Below are 18,940 nucleotides of genomic sequence, written 5' to 3'. Positions count from 1 at the left end.
TGCATTGCCTAGCCCTCTGTTTCTACTCTCCCCAGTTTGCGGCTCTGAATTTGTCATAATCGCGAAGCCTCTCGACTGGCCCGGTGTGTTTATCTCCTTGCTTATCGTTCTCACCACACCAAATTTGTCCATGTTTCCAGTCTCTTTTTCGACGTATGCCTCATTCTCCTGGGTCGAACTATTGAGGCTGACTTGAGACCCAAAGTCCACTTGCTTTTCTTCGTCCTCCTCCTCCTGGGATTCACCTTCATTTCCTGCGCCCCCTCCCATGGTGAATGGAAAGATGTTTCCTAAGGTGTTCCTCATTCTTTCTGAGAACGATGATGACGTTGTTTGTTTCTCAGTCCCGCCTGCCATCATAGTGTTGTCTGTTGGAGATCTTCTAGTTGTCGCTATTTCAGTTGAGATGTCGGACAGTTCCGACATCTCCTCTCGATCCAATGCCCCGGTGGAAGTGGCAAAATCGTGGCCTTGTTCTACCGGAGTAGATTCACTCGCCAGCCTTCTGCCTCTCTCTTCCAGTCCATGTACTTCCTGGTTCTCGTTCATGGCATGGTCCGTATTGAACTCCACTTCTAACAGTTCTTTTCGCTCTTCTGAGGTCTTCTGACTCCTTGTTTCAACCATTCTGCCTGAAACCGTCTCCCCTTTGTCGGTCCGGGCTCGTTTGATCCAATCCACAAAAGGATCGGTCATTGTTCTTCTTTGCTTTTTAGGTATGAATTTCCTAGAGCTATTACCCCGCTTAGGTATCCTTGACTTGTCTAGACTCATTCTCAATTTGTCACTTCTTAATGCATATACACTCAATTCGATTGCTAGTGACCTTATTGTTTGACTATCAATAATAATGACACAACACAATAAATTTCACAAGATTCTATTAAATAGTGACCACGAATCTTTGTATGTTATCAGAGTACAGTTTGTATATAATTTATTCACACTAACCGATTATTGTTCGTAAGATTTTAGAACTAGCACAATATGATGTTATCAGTCAATTTAAAAGATAGTGTACTCACTACCCAATCAAGCTCAAATTATGTTGATTTAAAATCAAAAACAAGAAAATATATAATGTCAGAATATGAATATCTCTATAAAAAAACGTATGAGTATTGTACTTTTAGTCGGTCTCAGTACAATAGTCGAACTTATATTTTAAAGAAAAAGCTTTCCCTGCTTGGTGCTGCACCAAACAGACAAAACTTTGATGGCAGTAATTTTCTCAAGTGGGCGTCTATTGCACCCACCGAGTACTGTGTTACCTATCTGCCTTCGGACTGCCCGAGCTAGACCTACTAAAATCCTCAGGGCAGTCACTTTTCAAAAAACAACGTATTGGGTGTCAATCCACACCAATGAATTACGCTCTCTTTAGTTTAGACTTAGTGTCGCGAATATCCGAGTTCGGACCTGTTTTGTTTTGGTCTGGTTTTTATTGAAATGCAAGTTACCAGTGCAGTCACTGATTCCTAGCCTGTCTGCTAATAACCTAATACCTCTCAATTTAGTCTTTCTTCCGTTTATCTAAGTCCTTTAATAAAATAATACCCCTCCGGATTGGAAAAAAAATATATATATATAGGACCCTTCCGGACTAACAAAATTTAGAGCCCTCCGGATTGGGACCCATCCGAATTAGCAAATATAAGACCCCTCCGGATTGGGACCCCTCCGAATTAGCAAATATAAGACCCCTCCGGATTGGGAGCCCTCTGGTTTGTAATAGTAGCTTTTCGGAGATTTCCTTCTTTCAACCTATACCCCTCCGGATACGTTCTCCGATGCAATTTTGCTTTTTCAATTAACTAGGAAGGGTATGTACTGCTTTCCTAGACCCTTCCGGATTGAAGTTAAGCCTCTTATTTGGCAATTCACGCTAACGGTGAAGGGTCTTATCGCTCGCCTATCTTCGGCTCGATTAAGGTTTTTCTGTGCTTTTAGCCTTCCCTTTTCGTCTAGAACGGCCTAAAGTTACTTTATTCAACCGCTATTACCTTTTGGTAGGGGTGTAAGGGCTTTTCTAAAAAAAAATTTTGTAAAACGTGAAGGGTCTACCCTCCCAAATTGGTGAATTTGCTAAAAACAATCTCAAAATCTTTTCACGCTTACTTTTTCGAAAAAATTTTGTCCCTATCAGTAAGCTCAGCTAATTTCTAATCTATTGGTACCAAGATCAACTGGATATGCCCAGTAGTTCCAAAGTTATTAACCAAAACGTCTTTTTTCTAAAGTCAAAAAAAATTTGTCTCTTATAGGTTCCGCCTAACTTTTTCCGCAATTCTGTTCTTTTTGACCTAAAAATTATTGATCCAAGCTCAGAAGGCCTACACTCTTCTAGTTCAATGCAAAAGACCCGATCTAAAACGCTTTAGTTGAAAAAATTTGCGAAAAACTATGCTACCTGTACCCCTCCGGATTGATGAATCCACCAAATTAAACACGTTAAGTTCGATTTCTCTGCAACCCGGGAGGCTTTCGGGAAGCGGGTTTTAAAACTTGTAGATTCATAAGTGGAAGTTGTCCGAACAACTATTTTTACTGTCCTAACTCAAAAATTTCAAAAAATTTTCTGAATTTATAGTGTTTCGTACTATCAAAAATAGCGAAAATTCGGTTTTCGGTACCAAAATAGTTCCAACCACTTCCGAACTAAACTTAACCGGTTCTATCTATTATGGTAGTGCAGTTACGATGTAACACACTACTTTAGCGCTTTTTTCCGTTTCAAAAAATATCGATATCTCAAAAATCGCGATTTGTGGGGGGATCAAAATATCGCTATTTTGACCCTAAAAACCGGTCTGCTCTCTGTGTTTTTCACTGAAAAACGGTATAGGAGTATTAATATAGGCTTTATAAGTAATAATATTAGTAATACTATACCCCTACGGGTTTGTTTAATATCCGAATTAAGGTGCTTAACTCGGATATTCGCAGTTCGGTGAAGGGTCACTACAGTGCAGCACTGTCGAGCCCCCCACAGATTACTATCTTACTTTTCGTACCAAAAGGGATACAAAACTTGTTAACGATACCCAACAGCCGATTGTTGTTGTCCTTGAGCCCCTTCTTGTTGCTCCTTGTACTGCTTGCCGGATCAGTCTTCTCCCAAGACCCTTCCGAATTGAGCGCAAATCAGCTGACCCTTCCGGATTGAGCGCAATTTATCATTAACGTGCTTAAATGCTCAAATAACCCTACAGTACAAGCCTCACAAACGGGCTACAAAATTGATCGTAACAATCCTGACTGATATAAATGCCTGTAACAACAATATATCTATCAACAACAAACGGGAGGGTCGGATAACATCTTGTCTGGTGGGATGGTTTCTACTGATTTTTTACTTTTTTTCTGTTTTTTGTTTTTTCGGTTATTTTTTATGTTTTTTGTTTTTCTTGGGTACTATACTACTTTTTGTTTGGTTTCATATGTCTTTAAGTGTTTTTGGTCACGGACCATTCAGGAGATGACGGGACCGCGAATCCCCCCACCCTTCCTGGTTCGTGAATTTTCGGTCTTAACTAGGTTAAAAAGCTATTCACGGTAATCCGGAAGACTTCCGCGTTCCGAACTACCCTTCCGCCCCGGCGGTTTTGGCCTATTAAGGGCGTTAATGTGAGCATCCGCTCGGCGCGGAGTGCTCGTTAACGGTTCTGCCGGTCATGATGTTAAAAAAGAATAACACCCAGGAGCGCCATAAAAACATGTATGTAACATTCGCCCGGAAGATTCATATCGACAAAACTAAGACCTAAGACGACTGGCTAACGTCTAAACAGAGCTTTGCATGCTTTTCACCGTCTCTACCAAGCCAGTACTTTCGGTGGTCTTTCTAACATCGGGTCGACAAAAACGTTACTGCTTTCGGCTTCGGTCAAAACACTCAAAGTAACTTAATTACATGCAGAAATAGTGAGCTCATGGCTGGGTCCCAGTATCCCCAGACCACGAGTTCACTCCTAAAAACAGGGCTACTACTACTTATTAAATTATTATTGTTTTTGTTCAGTAGATAAAAATCATCATCTCCATCGAAGATGGATCAACCCTTTCCCCCAACTCCTAGCTTCTCATCTTAGTAGAATGAATTCAGATGTTAATTAAATTCAAATCAGGACATGACAGGGAAGCTAAAAGTCATATAAGATGATAAAAGTTTCAGTCCCGAAACCCCTCCTGATTCTCGAATCCACTGAATCAAGCACGTTAAGCTTGATTTCTCTGTAACCCGGAAGGCTGGTTTCCACCCCTCACTGTTGTTAGCAACTGCCTTGCAACTATTGTAGCGACACAATAGTTGCAACTTGGAGTGGTCTTGCTACTTCTGCTTTTCTCTGATTCTGATTCTCAATTTTCTCGTTGTTGTCGTCGTCGCAACTATCGTTGTTGTGTCCTTCTTCGACTTTTCTTCCAAAATGGCCGTTTCTGACGTTTCTCAGAAATATGACGTCATAATTCGAATTTTTAAAATTTTAAAATACCAGAATATTCTAGCCCTCACCGTTTGGCCAATCGTTCCAATAACGCTCTTATTCCCTCAAAATCGCCAATTCGGAAGGTTCACTGCTATAATTTCGAATATGCTGAATCTGCATTTTGATCCATTCTGGTCGAATGTCACAAAGTTTATCTTATGAGACGTTTCTAAGTAAATTTTTTTTCTAAGTGAGCTCTGTATAAGTACACCAAAAATTGTTCTCCGAAGCACCTTAATAATGATGTACACAATAGCATTTTCTTTACAGGCATCCATTTTGTGATTTTTTCACTCTGAAAGTCTTTCAAGTTTTAATATTGTGACTTTTGGGGTTCCACACTCGTTGGAGAATCTGATTAATGGTTTCATTTCATTCAAACTGTTTTCACGTGGTTATAAACATATCCCAAGTACCTATTGAGCTATCTTTCCCCACGCGGAAGGGGGTGGTGGGGAGATTGCTCAATTGATCTGTAAAGTTTAATAGCACCATTCTTTAGATGGACTGCATGCGCAAACTAGTGAAGGCAGAAGCTGTTTTAACAGTATTTGAATCTGCCTCCATAAAAAGACATTAGGAGCTTTGAGCTCCTCTTAGCGAGGCGCGTACCTTCAGAATCGCATTGCCGGGTGGCCCGAAAAAAATTCTTGTTAAATGGTAAGCAGCAAAACAAAATATGACTGAAAAGGCAAATTCGTAACAAAATTAGGACTACTTTTATCCGAACGATTAAAGTGTTTTATTTTCCAAATTCAGCTTACGTAAAATGCAATAGACTTGAAACATTTTTTGTGTGATAACTTTGCTATCATGGAATTAGATTGCAATAAAAGTGCGACTATTTTGATAACCCTTTGATAACTACTTTGACAAGCCACCTTTAGCGATTGCCCGAACAAATCATGGCACTGTCGATTTTAGGGTAAAATGCGCAAAACACCGAAAATCAGAATATGAGAATAGCCAGCTTTTTCAATTTTCATAATGAGTGCACTTGAGAAATCACGAACTTATGATTATCTAACTCCAGATGCCAAACTTCGAAGATATGAGGAAAAAGACGAACATGGTCGACTTCTTGACCAACTAAGTAAGCGACGGAAGCTTCGTGAGCATGTTACAGATTTTCAACGAAAGTTCTGGGGCCGATCACCGTCGCCTCCCATTCTATCATCTGAGTCCGAAGGTGAAGAAAAGTAAGATATATTTTTTTTCTTTAATGACCTCGTAATTGAATGGTGCAAGTGAAGTTTTGTTTTAGAACCAAGAAAAGAAAAAACACTGGCCTGGATTCATCAAAAAGGTCTCCCAAAAAGTCGTAAGTCCCAAAATATTGGTTATCAGTTTGAATTGATTCCATGCAATTTTTCCATAGGTTACCATAGACGGATCTTCACTAAAAACAGATAATAGATAATTTTTAAATTTTAACTTCCTTGCCTTATAAGTTAGGCTGCTGTTGATTATAATTGCATTTGGGTTTTCAATTTGGTTCCAATTTATAATTGATTTTCGTTAAAAAACTTTACTTTATAATGACAGCTGAAGCTTTCTTTGAAACCCAAAATCGTACATTGATGTACACCCTGGTGCAGCTAGATCCAATCGGATTCTGTATTATGTACTACTGTTTTCTGTTGCCTATTGCTTATAAAACAATTAATAATTTCTATTGCTGTATCAGAGAATCCGTATTTCTTCAATTTTGTCTTCACATGTTTATGATTAATAGAATAGAGCGCTTTTCATCGATCTAATAGTGATTCGGCAATGTAATTTTTTATCCATCGAGTTGTGAGAAAATTCAGTGCTGTAGCGTCCATCGTTAAATATGACGTTTGAAACCAAATTGGGTGTTACTGAGCACGTTGTTAGCCAGAGAATCATTGATTTGTTTGTGCAAGAGTTTAACAAAAAAATCGTGTAAATATATAGTTATAGCGTGCTTTCTGCCGGTGTTGTTTCGGCAGAGCGCACTTATGACCCGAAATTTGACACCGGCAGAGCGCACTCCAGCTCTAGAGTAAATTTGGGCCAACCTATCTGCGTGAAAATTTTTGTGGGAGCAAAACAACGTATTTCATCGCGAGAACCATTCGAGTTATCAACTTTTTTTTGAATTTGGAAAAAAATACCAACTTGGTACTCTTTTAATTATACGTGCGCTCTGCCGACTTTTTAGCACTTCTATAATATTAGATAATTCTTTTTATAGATTTCAAACTTTTTTTCGGGTAACATTTACCTATTTTTGTTTCAAACGTACTCTCGAAAATGAAAATCAGTAACAAAGACACGCACAAGCTGATGAGTTGGCTCTCAAACTTTGTCATTCTTTTTCACGAAATTGAAAGCCTGATCAAGTTTTCCAGTATACCAGAAGGTTATGGTGCTTCTATTCAACATCCTTGATACTAACTTTTGCTCAAGGTATCTTGCAAGACACTGTTTTTTTGTCAATGGTAAAAAACACGTAATCAGTTTTTTAAACCACTTCTTTGGCGCAAAAAAAGGAGTTGGGAGTAAAAAAGTAATTTGAAAAATCTTGTTCTGCTTTCAATAAGTCTGGTTCTAGAGGTTGAAGATAACGCATGGGCTCCAAACCTTATGCTACCATGAAAAAAATCAGTTGCCTAAAAAACGAGGCATTTTTCGGCCCAGATGAAAACTTTAAAAAACATTGAAATACACATATTATAGTATCTGATTGTCAAAACATATAAACGAGGCTTCGGAGCGTTGGCTCACATTATGGTGCATTTGATTGTATATTAGTTAAGCATTTTTCATTATATTTTAGCCTTGCTTGTTGAAAAATGGAAAAAGTAGCGCACTTATAAGTAGTATTTTTGGCAAAAAACACTGAAAGGAAACCAAATTTTCTTCCTGACTGCAATCGAGGCAATGTAGTTGAAATCAGTTACAGCTGTTGAGCTATTAAGAATAATTAGCCCAATAGGGTTTTAAAAAGTCATTTCGGCAGAGCGCACCTATAACTATGGTTTTTTAGGCAGAGCGCAGTTATAAATACATTATAGTTTTTGTCAAAAACTTATCAAACGTTTTTTCTGAGGAAGTGAAATCTTACTACCAGGTACTAACTAAAAGGTTGCAGTCGTTAGATGCGCAAATTTTCGTCTTTGACAAAAATGAGACAGAAACACACTCAACTTCGTTAACAAAGCGGAAATCAATTTTTTTTTGTGCTATTGTAACATAGCAATGGTTAAATTAACAGCCTTATTGGTATCTTTTTCTTCACAGAAACATCCAAAATGGATAACTTGTAATTCAGTAAATTTGCCATTTTTGATGTTGTTTTACTGTTTTCCTAGAAGAATTTTTGAGGAGTGAGATTTTTTTCTAGCTGATATCAGAGTTTCTTCTTCAGAATTATGAGTTTCACTTCAGAACTTTTTTCTTCAAAATTATGAGTTTCACTTTTTGTTTTCAAGAATTCAATGAGCAAAAATTTTCAATTTTTGAAGACTTGAGTTGACTTGGTGGAGATATAAGAGTTGATTCAAAATTGTGAGATGTTTTTAAATCAAGAGAAACTTCCTTAATAAGCTGGCATTTTTTGTGTTTTAGAAGGTTATCATCAAGTTTAAATCATCAAAAAAACAAAAGAAAAAATCGAATTTTTTCTATCTTTGACCTGTGTTGACATTTTTTCAAAAGTTATAATTCTCTTTACAGTTAGTTGTTGGCATTAAGTCCAAAGTTTCCACAATCATGGATGTACAGCCTTACCTCCATTAATCGGAGAGTACTTAAATTCGGGCACAGATCTAGCACCCCTAATTTCGTAGAAAAAATTGAGTTATCTTTTTTATATTAATCGGACGGATTGTTATTGGACTAATCAGAAGGTTGATACTTTCGAAGTAAATTGCAAAAGCAGATAAATTGAAATGAAAATAGGCAGAATATTCAAATTATCACACTGAAGGAATTTGGTAATTAAGTTTATTTTATTTATGAAGTAATCGGAAGTAGAATTATCAAAAATAACGAAGTCTAATTTTATTTATATTTTTTCAATTATTGCAAAACTATATTTGGTTTTTCAGAAATATAAATTTCACATGTTGTTTTCAAGAATTCGATTTGCAAAATGATTCGAATTTTTTTGTTGATTTGTTGGAGATGTTTTCAAGAATTCGATTTGCCAAAAATTTCAGAATTTGAGTTAAATTTTGAGATGTTTTTTGAATTCAAAAAGGTTTCCGTAATGAACTGGCATTTTTTTTATTTTATAGAAGGTTATACTCAAGGTTAAGTCGAAGAAAAAAACCGAATATTTTCTTGTTTTGACCTCTGAGTTGACTTTATTTTCAAAAGTTTGAATTGTTGACAATCAATGGTTGACTTTAATTTCAAAGTTTCCACAATCATTAATTTACCACATTGCCGCTGATTGATCTTGTATTCAAAGGTGTCATACCAATTTTCGCTGTAGAACGTTGGATTTAGGACATATTTTTTTTCAAGAAAAATTTGTTCACTCTCAATTAGATTTTTTGCGGTTTGACTTTTGATTTCAGTTCAGTTCATTATCTGTAAAAAAACTGTCTCAAAAATATTGGGGCTACTTGATTCCAATCCGGACCTGATAATTTCCTTTCAAAAACTTGTATATTATTCGAATGATAAAAAAAGTTTCAGACCAGTTTTTCTCGACACAGATACACCTCTAACACAGATACACAGGTGGTAAGTAACTGTGAGATGTTTTTTTTTCAAACAGATGGTCGAAACACAAAGTTCTTACTTTCTTTTGAATATTTAGCTCTATGTTGCTCTGCAAAGTTGGTCGTTTGTATTAACAGTAAAAAGAGCAAAAAGAAATCAAAGAAAAGGAGGAAGAAATCTAAAAAGAGAAAACGGTCCAGCAGTTCATCTTCGACTGAGTCATCAAGCAGCAGCGATAGCGGAGACGAGTGGGTGGAGAAAGATGTCGGTGGTAAGGCGAAGCGTAAAGAGGAGCGTGACGAATCCAAGGGACCGATCATTGGGCCAATGATTCCCGAGTCGATACAACTTGGTGCTCTAGGAGTGAAATCGGATTCCAAAATGGAGTAAGTTGTTCTGGTCACTTGTGAGTGGTGCTCGGTTTTTCGGCGTCTAGTAATTCCACAATTTTAAATAAATTCCATTTAAATCAATTCCATTTCACATAATCAAAAGGCTCTGAAATTGCGTAGTTTCTCACCCTTGAATGCTTCAATGTTGTTAATCTAATCGTTAGAGATAATTTTTCTCACGAGCAGTTGGATTCAATAAAAAATTATCTATCACCACTTCGACTTGAGTGATAATTTTTTTTAATGCTTTTTGCTGCTAAGATAAAAACTTGTTTTTTTTGCTGTCGAATATTTTTGAAACCTAATGTTGCTTCATCTTCTTGCTGAATCTGACTTTGACGTGTCAATTAATGTCAAAGCTCAGTATAAGTCAGCAGGGGCGGATTTGGGGGGGGGGGGACGCCCACCCCTCAGGGATTCGACCCCCTGCCGACCCAAAGGGTCCCCCCTTTGATACTTTTTCAGAAATCCATTTTTGGCCGACCGACCCTAAATTTTTTCTAAAGGCGCCTTTGGCGCCAATATATACTAACTTAGAGGGGGAGCGCGCGCCAAAAAAAACGCGATTTTTTGTCAAAATTTTTCAAAAAGTGCCCAAAAACGGCTTGTAGTGCCCAAAAAGTGCAAAATAGGGGCAAAACAGTGCTTTGGGAGAGCTCGAAAAATCAATTTGGTCGACCTAAAAAAAAGGTCGTCAAAATTTTGGAAAATTTTTTGAAAATCCCCCCCCCCCTTGAGAAAATCCTAGATCCGCCCCTGTAAGTCAGTATAGTAACTTTTGGCTCCGGTAATATTTTTACTGCTAAGATACATTAGATCCTTGTATATTTAGAGCATAAACAGGTACTCCAGAGAAACGTTGAATGAAAGCATGTTTTCAAATTATCTCGCTATGCTTTCTTTTTTCTTTGTGTGTGTGTACTGCATCTAGCTAATTCCTTGAATGGCTTATTTTGAGGCATTACTTAGATACAGTGCTCGTAACGACGGAAATCTGGCCCTTATAGTAAATTCTCAAAAAATTGTTATCAAATTAATGCTGTACGTTGTTTCTAGTTACGGTGACGCGCTACTACCGGGCGAAGGAGCTGCTATGGCGGCGTTTGTCAAAGATGGAAAACGAATTCCGAGGAGGGGTGAAATTGGACTGACGAGCGGAGAGATAGAAAACTACGAAGTGAGTGGTTATGTCATGAGTGGCAGTCGACACAGACGCATGGAAGCTGTGAGGTTGAGAAAAGAGAACCAGATTTACAGTGCAGATGAAAAAGCGGCTCTGGCCAGTTTCAACAGAGAGGAAAGGATGAAAAAAGAAACACAGATCATGGGAGAGTTCCACAAAATAATCAATTCTAAGAAAAAGTAACACGCAACTTATGAAAACTTTCTTTCTCATATAGGTTTTAGAAGAAAACATTCGATTTTAAAACTATTATTAAACCAAAATAAAAACGCTTTCCTTTGACTGAAGAATTGGATTTTTGTATATTGTACATCTGATCAAATTTATTGTGTTCGTCTCATTAGGTTCATTACGCAACTATCAATTTAGTTTTGTCTCAGCGCGTTTTCTTTAAATATGTATCTGACTGGGAAGCTCTTGTTTTGCTCCAGCTTTTTAGTGTCTTGTAGATCGACAATGTAATAAGGCGGGTCGTTATCCGGACCAACAGGCTCTGGTGAATCGTTGATTCTTTTCGTGTATTTCTTCATGGTGGAAGGAGGAACAATTCGTCCCATAAGATCAACAGGAGGTCGTCGACCTTCGCTTTTCAGTTTCAGCCGCTTGTACTCCTTAAGGTCACTAAGATGACGAATGATTTGACTCTGATTCTTTCTTCCATCTGGAATTACGGACACTTCACTGAGAAATTTAGCAAACGTGTAGCGACCAAGTCTGTTGTACGTCGGGATAGGCAATGGGTGCATTTTGGCAATAGATTCAGTCACTCTACCGCGGCTGGTTAATGAAATACCACCATTGTCCCTGACGAAGTTGCGCCAGACGTTGCTGTTGTACTCGGGGTCATAATGGTCTGGATAAGGTGGATCGTTTTCAGACGCCTCTTTCCACAGTTCAAATTCACGTGACCTATTCTTGCTCAGTTTCAGGTCAACTAGGTCGTATTCCAAAGAGTTGCGAGTTAGCCTGTTTGCTTCAATTTTATTTTTTGTGGTCAAAATTGGCGCTGATATTTTGTTTCGAAATGTTTGTCTGTCGAATCCGACGGAAGGTAAACGTGTGATATTTTGGGTATTATTTGGCCCTGTTTTAAAGAGCGTGGCGTTGTCTTGACTTCCACTTTCGTCAGGATTCCGAGCCATGATTAAATTGTAATCCATAATTGAATATTTGAGGTCCAAAATTTGGAATTTTAATCACCTTTTACGTGGTGAACAGCGGCTAAGCCATTTGTTTTGTTATGCTTGAAGATTAATAATAAAAACGCATGTGTACAAGATATTTATATTAAAATAACGCTAGAAAATACTGCTTGTGTCTGTTTTTTGACGCCGGTGCTCGGCTGTGTGCAGCTGGTTTGACTAGATATGAATTTGAAAAAAAAAATTAGCGAGACGGTTTGACTATTAAGCATCATAAAAAAACTCGTTTCATTTGTTGTTCTACAAATTGCTGATACTTCTTTTGGTGTTGATGCTAAAAGTGGATAAAAAGGAAGCCGTTAAGTTTTCGGTTCGAGTAGCAACAGTTTGATTTTATTGTACTGATAATCTCAAAAAAAACGTGAAGAAACTAGCCAATTTTGAGTTTTAATGGCGCTTTTGGGTACCGCATACGAAAATCTTAGCTGGTAAGTGAAGGGAACATCATATAATGCAGCACCCCGTCTTCATATTGGCTTTTCCCCAAACATTTGCGTCTCAGGGTTTGAAGTTAATGACAGTTCAGCTAACTTAAGCTAGACCCGAATTTGTGATTAACCATAGTCAACCCTAGTTAATCGTAATGAACGAAGTGATAAGCAATAAATTCAAGTCGTGTGGTAATTTGCTGTCTTCTGGAAACAAAGCTCAAAGTTCAAGTTGAGAATTGATAAATTGCTGTTTGACTTTCAATTTCGTTAAAAATCAATCCAAATTGATTACTAAATGGAAGGCGATAACGCTCTAATGATATAAAGAAAAATTGTGAAAGTCTTTATTTCAAAAATTAACTTTAAGATTTACAAAACCGAGTGAATAAATATCTAATGTTTCGGCAGTGTTTTTTCTTGCGTTGTTTCTATGATACAAAGATTTTTAATGTGATTAAGAATTTTTTTTCTTTAGAAAACCGGTAGGTGAAAAATGTTCAATAACTGTTCTCTTTCGTTTTTTAAGTTCATTGACATTTTTCCAAGCGTCTGCTGTCGGCTATTTTTGGTTTGAAAGTGCATGTAAATATTTTTGATCAAGATATATTTAAATTATGAAACCAGGTTATTTCTTTTAATCAAATTATATTAAGTTGAGGATAGTTGTTTGCTCTACAAATCACAATGTTCTAACTAATTAGATACCAATTTTAAAAAAGAAAAGTGAGAACCTTTTCATGCGGTTTTTGCTGTCTACTTTGTTAGTTAGTTAGAGGAGACTATGTTTTTTGACTGTTTCAATCTAGGTTTCTCTCGTCACCTGGAAATTTTTTTTTAGCAAGCCAGTTACTCCGTACTAATTCATCTCGAGCTTGCTTTGAGGTAGGGAGGATGATCAGAATAATACCCAGTTGAAATGTTTTCTGCACAAATATTTAAAAATAAATTCGATTCAGTTTTACTTAGTTCCCCTTGATTTAAGGAGCATCTGCCATTGAAGATGAATGCGCATTCCGCCAGTCCTCCAAAATACATTTATCAGGATTGATTGAAAATTTGAAAATGCAGCCTGATACAGAAAACCAATTGTTTTTTTTTCCACACGGTCGCAAAGTACAAAATTTTGTTTTTTGCGCAAGTACATGGACGCTGGTGAGTTTCGCCAAAATGTCACAAAATGATTTGCTTGGCATTGGTTCCCCTTGACGATATAGCATTCGCATTTAAGGAGCTCCGAAAAGAAGATCCTTCAAAGGAATTTCAGAGCAGAGCGGACTATTTTGAAGACACTTATTTTGATTCCTGTCGAAGAAAATGACGCGTCAAACCAAAATTTGACAATGCGGATTGGAATGATTTTGATCGGGTGATCAGCGGAGAATCTCGTACGAATAATGCATTGGAAAAATGAAATGGCAGCTTCAATAAATTCAAATATAAAAATTGAGCAAAAAATGACGAATTTAAGGTGGAAAGACTGATGGCCGGTGATATTATCAGTTAATCGAAACCCAATTATTCAGTCGCCAATGAGGAACTTGTGCAAAACCCAAGTAATTACAATCGAGACCATGAACAGCAGTATTTAAAACATTGTGACTTTACTGTAGTTATATCATAAAACTTAAAGCATAGCATATTTGTTTTGATCTTTAAAACTTGGTTTTTGATTTCTCACATTCTTTGTTTAAGTGTCAAAAAACCTTCTGATTTCGATCAATTGAAAAACCTTATATTTTTTCTTTGATTTAAACTTTTGCCTGATTTAAACTTTTGTCTTTGGCTGAATTGTCTTTTTTTCTGTTTTTTTTACTGAATCGTCTTTATTTGAAATTTGCTGAATTGCTTGAGGCTGAATTGTCTCTGCGCTGCTGCGACTTCTACCGCAAGTCAATTGAGTATCCAATAACAGTTTGCACTTGTTGTTGCCCAAAACAAAATGGGCGGTTGAAAGCTAAAGTTATTCATTGTTCGCGACTTGTGAAGGGAAACCCCTTAAAATCTAGTTTTATTGAGAAAACGGTTCAAGAATATCGTGTAGTCCGTACCAGTGCTGTGCCCTCACAATATGATGGTTGCATCAGGTTTCAAAGAAATGAAGATTCTCGAAAATGATCATTGTTGCAATCTTGGATTGGATAACTACAAAGCATAGTGTTATCGCCGAAAATTTTCACAAAAAATCAATGAAAGCAAAGCGGAGAAAGAAGAAGCAGCACAGAACTGCGTGGTTTTCAAACAGAAATACAGGTGTTCAAACGAAAAAATGACAAACTCATTGAAAAGGAACTCAAAGTAAACAAGTAAGTGGAAAAAGCTGAAAAAACACGCCGAAAAGAAGAGACGGAAATTCTTATTCAAATTATCCAAAAGCGGAGCTGTGTTCAGACAGGAGCAGGGCTCGAATAATGTAATTCAATTCAATAAGTATGTAAATAATTCCTTAAAATTCAACGTTTGACGTTCACAACGTTTTTTTATTGTTCTGGCTTTTAGATAAAATAAGTCAGTAAAAATGTCACTTTTCTGGTGATTTTTGTTGGTCAGATTTTTGGTCTGAAAAAATTGGTAACCCTGGAGGGGAAAAATTTTTGTAGCGTCAGTTACGATTAATTTTTCTCAAATTCGTTGCTTGTTAGTTTTGTATTAAGCTTATGCAGAGGTGATCTGAAATAACTAATTGAAGCAGTCGATTAGTTTTGTAATTCAAAACATTTCCAATCTTTATTTTTTTGGAAAAAAAATGAAAATGACTTTTTTGATGTCAATTTCTTAAAAATATATGTATTTACCTTGTTTTTTTTACCTCGCTGTCGGTTTGGGTTTTGTAGGTTGCATATGATTTCTTTAAAAAAGCATTAAAACTTTTTCGAAACATTAAAAAAAAAATTTCTGTGAGAAAAAGTCAAAAATGATGTCTGGAAAAAATTTATTTCGAGAAATCGTTTCAACTGCAAGGACTTTATCAACGTGACACTGAAATACAGCAAAATGTGGTCACTATTATTTGACTAGAAACCTTTTCTGCGATTTGCTTTAAATTTAGGCAAAAAATGATCAATTTAATCGTTATGATGTTAGAAACAGCAAGTAAACAGAAAAAAATTCTAGCTCTTTTTTCAAATATCATAACTTTCGAACTTAAAAAAGTAGATGCCATAAAAAATCGTGAAAATTGTTCAAGAATATCGTCGAGTCCGTACCAGTGCTGTGCCCTCACAATATGATGGTTGCATCAGGTTTCAGTGAATTGAAGATTCTCGAAAATGATCCTTGCTGCAATCTTGGACTGGATAACTACAATACATAGTGTTATCGCCGACAGTTTTCACAAAAAGTCAATGAAGGCAAAGCGGAGAAAGAAGAAGCAGCACAGAACTGCGTGGGTTTTCAAACAGAAATACAGGTGTTTAAACGAAAAAATGACGAACTCATTGAAAAGGAACTCAAAGTAAACAAGTAAGTGGAAAAAGCTGAAAAAATACGCCGAAAAGAAGAGACGGAAATTCTTATTCAAATTATCCAAAAGCGGAGCTGTGTTCAGACAGGAGCAGGGCTCGAATAATGTATTTCAATTCAATAACTATGTAAATAAGTCCTTAAAATTCAACGTTTGTCTTTCAAAACGTTTTTTTTATAGTTCTGGTTTTTAGATAAACAAGTCAGTAAAAAGGTCAGTTTTCTGGTGATTTTTGTTCGTCAGATTTTTGGTGTGAAAAAATTGGTAACCCTGGAGGGGAAAAACTTTTTGTAGCGTCAGTTACGATTAATTTTGCTCAAATTCGTTGCTTGTTAGTTTTGTATTAAGCTTATGCAGAGGTGATCTGAAATAACTAATTGAAGCAGTCGATTAGTTTTGTAATTCAAAACATTTCCAATCTTTATTTTTTTGGAAAAAAAATGAAAATGATTTTTTTGATGTCAATTTCTTGAAAAAATATGTATTTACCTTGTTTTTTTTTACCTCGCTGTCGGTTTGGGTTTTGTAGGTTGCATATGATTTCTTTAAAAAAGCATTAAAACTTTTTCGAAACATTAAAAAAAAACTTTCTGTGAGAAAAAGTCAAAAATGATGTCTGGAAAAAATTTATTTCGAGAAATCGTTTCAACTGCAAGGACTTTATCAACGTGACACTAAAATACAGCAAAATGTGGTCACTATTATTTGACTAGAAATGTTTTCTGCGATTTGCTTTAAATTTAGAAAAAAAATGATCAATTTAATCGTTATGATGTTAGAAACAGCAAGTAAACAGAAAAAATTCTAGCTCTTTTTTTCAAATATCATAACTTTCGAACTTAAAAAAAGTAGATGCCATAAAAAATCGTGAAAAGGGTTCAAGAATATCGTCGAGTCCTTACCAGTGCTGTGCCCTCACAATATGATGGTTGCATCAGGTTTCAGTGAATTGAAGATTCTCGAAAATGATCCTTGCTGCAATCTTGGACTGGATAACTACAATGCATAGTGTTATCGCCGACAGTTTTCCTAAAAAGTCAATGAAGGCAAAGCGGAGAAAGAAGAAGCAGCACAGAACTGCGTGGGTTTTCAAACAGAAATACAGGTGTTCAAACGAAAAAATGACAAACTCATTGAAAAGGAACTCAAAGTAAACAAGTAAGTGGAAAAAGCTGAAAAAATACGCCGAAAAGAAGAGACGGAAATTCTTATTCAAATTATCCAAAAGCGGAGCTGTGTTCAGACAGGAGCAGGGCTCGAATAATGTATTTCAATTCAATAACTATGTAAATAATTCCTTAAAATTCAACGTTTGACGTTCACAACGTTTTTTTATTGTTCTGGCTTTTAGATAAAATAAGTCAGTAAAAATGTCACTTTTCTGGTGATTTTTGTTGGTCAGATTTTTGGTCTGAAAAAATTGGTAACCCTGGAGGGGAAAAACTTTTTGTAGCGTCAGTTACGATTAATTTTGCTCAAATTCGTTGCTTGTTAGTTTTGTATTAAGCTTATGCAGAGGTGATCTGAAATAACTAATTGAAGCAGTCGATTAGTTTTGTAATTCAAAACATTTCCAATCTTTATTTTTTTGGAAAAAAAATGAAAATGACTTTTTTGATGTCAATTTCTTAAAAAAATATGTATTTACCTTGTTTTTTTTACCTCGCTGTCGGTTTGGGTTTTGTAGGTTGCATATGATTTCTTTAAAAAAGCATTAAAACTTTTTCGAAACATTAAAAAAAAACTTTCTGTGAGAAAAATTCAAAAATGATGTCTGGAAAAAATTTATTTCGAGAAATCGTTTCAACTGCAAGGACTTTATCAACGTGACACTGAAATACAGCAAAATGTGGTCACTATTATTTGACTAGAAACCTTTTCTGCGATTTGCTTTAAATTTAGGCAAAAAATGATCAATTTAATCGTTATGATGTTAGAAACAGCAAGTAAACAGAAAAAATTCTAGCTCTTTTTTCAAATATCATAACTTTCGAACTTAAAAAAAGTAGATGCCATAAAAAATCGTGAAAATTGTTCAAGAATATCGTCGAGTCCGTACCAGTGCTGTGCCCTCACAATATGATGGTTGCATCAGGTTTCAGTGAATTGAAGATTCTCGAAAATGATCCTTGCTGCAATCTTGGACTGGATAACTACAATGCATAGTGTTATCGCCGACAGTTTTCACAAAAAGTCAATGAAGGCAAAGCGGAGAAAGAAGAAGCAGCACAGAACTGCGTGGGTTTTCAAACAGAAATACAGGTGTTCAAACGAAAAAATGACAAACTCATTGAAAAGGAACTCAAAGTAAACAAGTAAGTGGAAAAAGCTGAAAAAATACGCCGAAAAGAAGAGACGGAAATTCTTATTCAAATTATCCAAAAGCGGAGCTGTGTTCAGACAGGAGCAGGGCTCGAATAATGTATTTCAATTCAATAACTATGTAAATAAGTCCTTAAAATTCAACGTTTGTCTTTCAAAACGTTTTTTTTATAGTTCTGGTTTTTAGATAAACAAGTCAGTAAAAAGGTCAGTTTTCTGGTGATTTTTGTTCGTCAGATTTTTGGTCTGAAAAAAGTGGTAATTCAGGAGGGAAAAAACTTTTTGTAGCGTCAGTTACAATTAATTTTGCTCAAATTCATTGTAGATTGAATGGAGGCAAGCATATTGGTTCCTTTAACGCATTATTAGAAGATCAACAGTTTTTCAAAAAGTGCTTGAGATGATGTTTTAAAGGCCAGTCAAAATACTCGGCGATTTGTCCTGATACAAAATCGCTTGTTAGTTTATGCAGAGGTGATCTGAAATCACCAATTGAAGCAGTCGATTAATTTTGTAACTCAAAACATTTCCAATCTATATTTTTTTGAAAAAAAAAAATGAAATTGATTTTTTGATGACAATTTCTTTTAAAAAATATGTATTTACCTTGTTTTTTTGCCTCGCTGTCAGTTTGGTTTTGTAGGTTGCATATGACTTCTCTAAAAAAAAGCATTAAAACCTTTTTTCTCTGGACCAGCATCATTGATTCCTTGAACTCCAAAAAGACTGCTTAACAAAAACAAGTTTTTTAAAGACTTTTATCAT

The 18,940-nt window shown here is 36.0% G+C and overlaps 2 protein-coding genes across 2 annotated transcripts in view; both read left to right on the top strand.

Moving 5' to 3' along the window:
- The first annotated feature begins 3,991 nt into the window (after window positions 1-3,991).
- Window positions 3,992-18,940, top strand: part of LOC134842499 (cysteine-rich PDZ-binding protein-like) — a 305,601-nt gene continuing 290,652 nt past the window's right edge. Inside the window, exon 1 of the mRNA XM_063858871.1 lies at window positions 3,992-4,002. The gene's annotated coding sequence lies outside the window, so the exon portion shown is untranslated. The remainder of the gene's footprint in view (window positions 4,003-18,940) is intronic.
- On the top strand, window positions 5,390-11,130 carry LOC134842118 (NF-kappa-B-activating protein-like). The gene is made up of 4 exons (XM_063858311.1): window positions 5,390-5,686; window positions 5,752-5,808; window positions 9,323-9,571; window positions 10,634-11,130. Exons 1-4 carry the CDS (start codon window positions 5,475-5,477, stop codon window positions 10,941-10,943), a joined length of 828 nt encoding a protein of 275 aa, XP_063714381.1. The 5' UTR covers window positions 5,390-5,474; the 3' UTR covers window positions 10,944-11,130.

The sequence above is a fragment of the Symsagittifera roscoffensis genome, chromosome 3 (genome assembly GCF_963678635.1).
Source record: "Symsagittifera roscoffensis chromosome 3, txSymRosc1.1, whole genome shotgun sequence".
NCBI lineage: Eukaryota > Metazoa > Xenacoelomorpha > Acoela > Convolutidae > Symsagittifera > Symsagittifera roscoffensis.
Note: the sequence above shows the minus strand (reverse complement) of the source record. Positions and strands in the feature narration are given on the sequence as shown.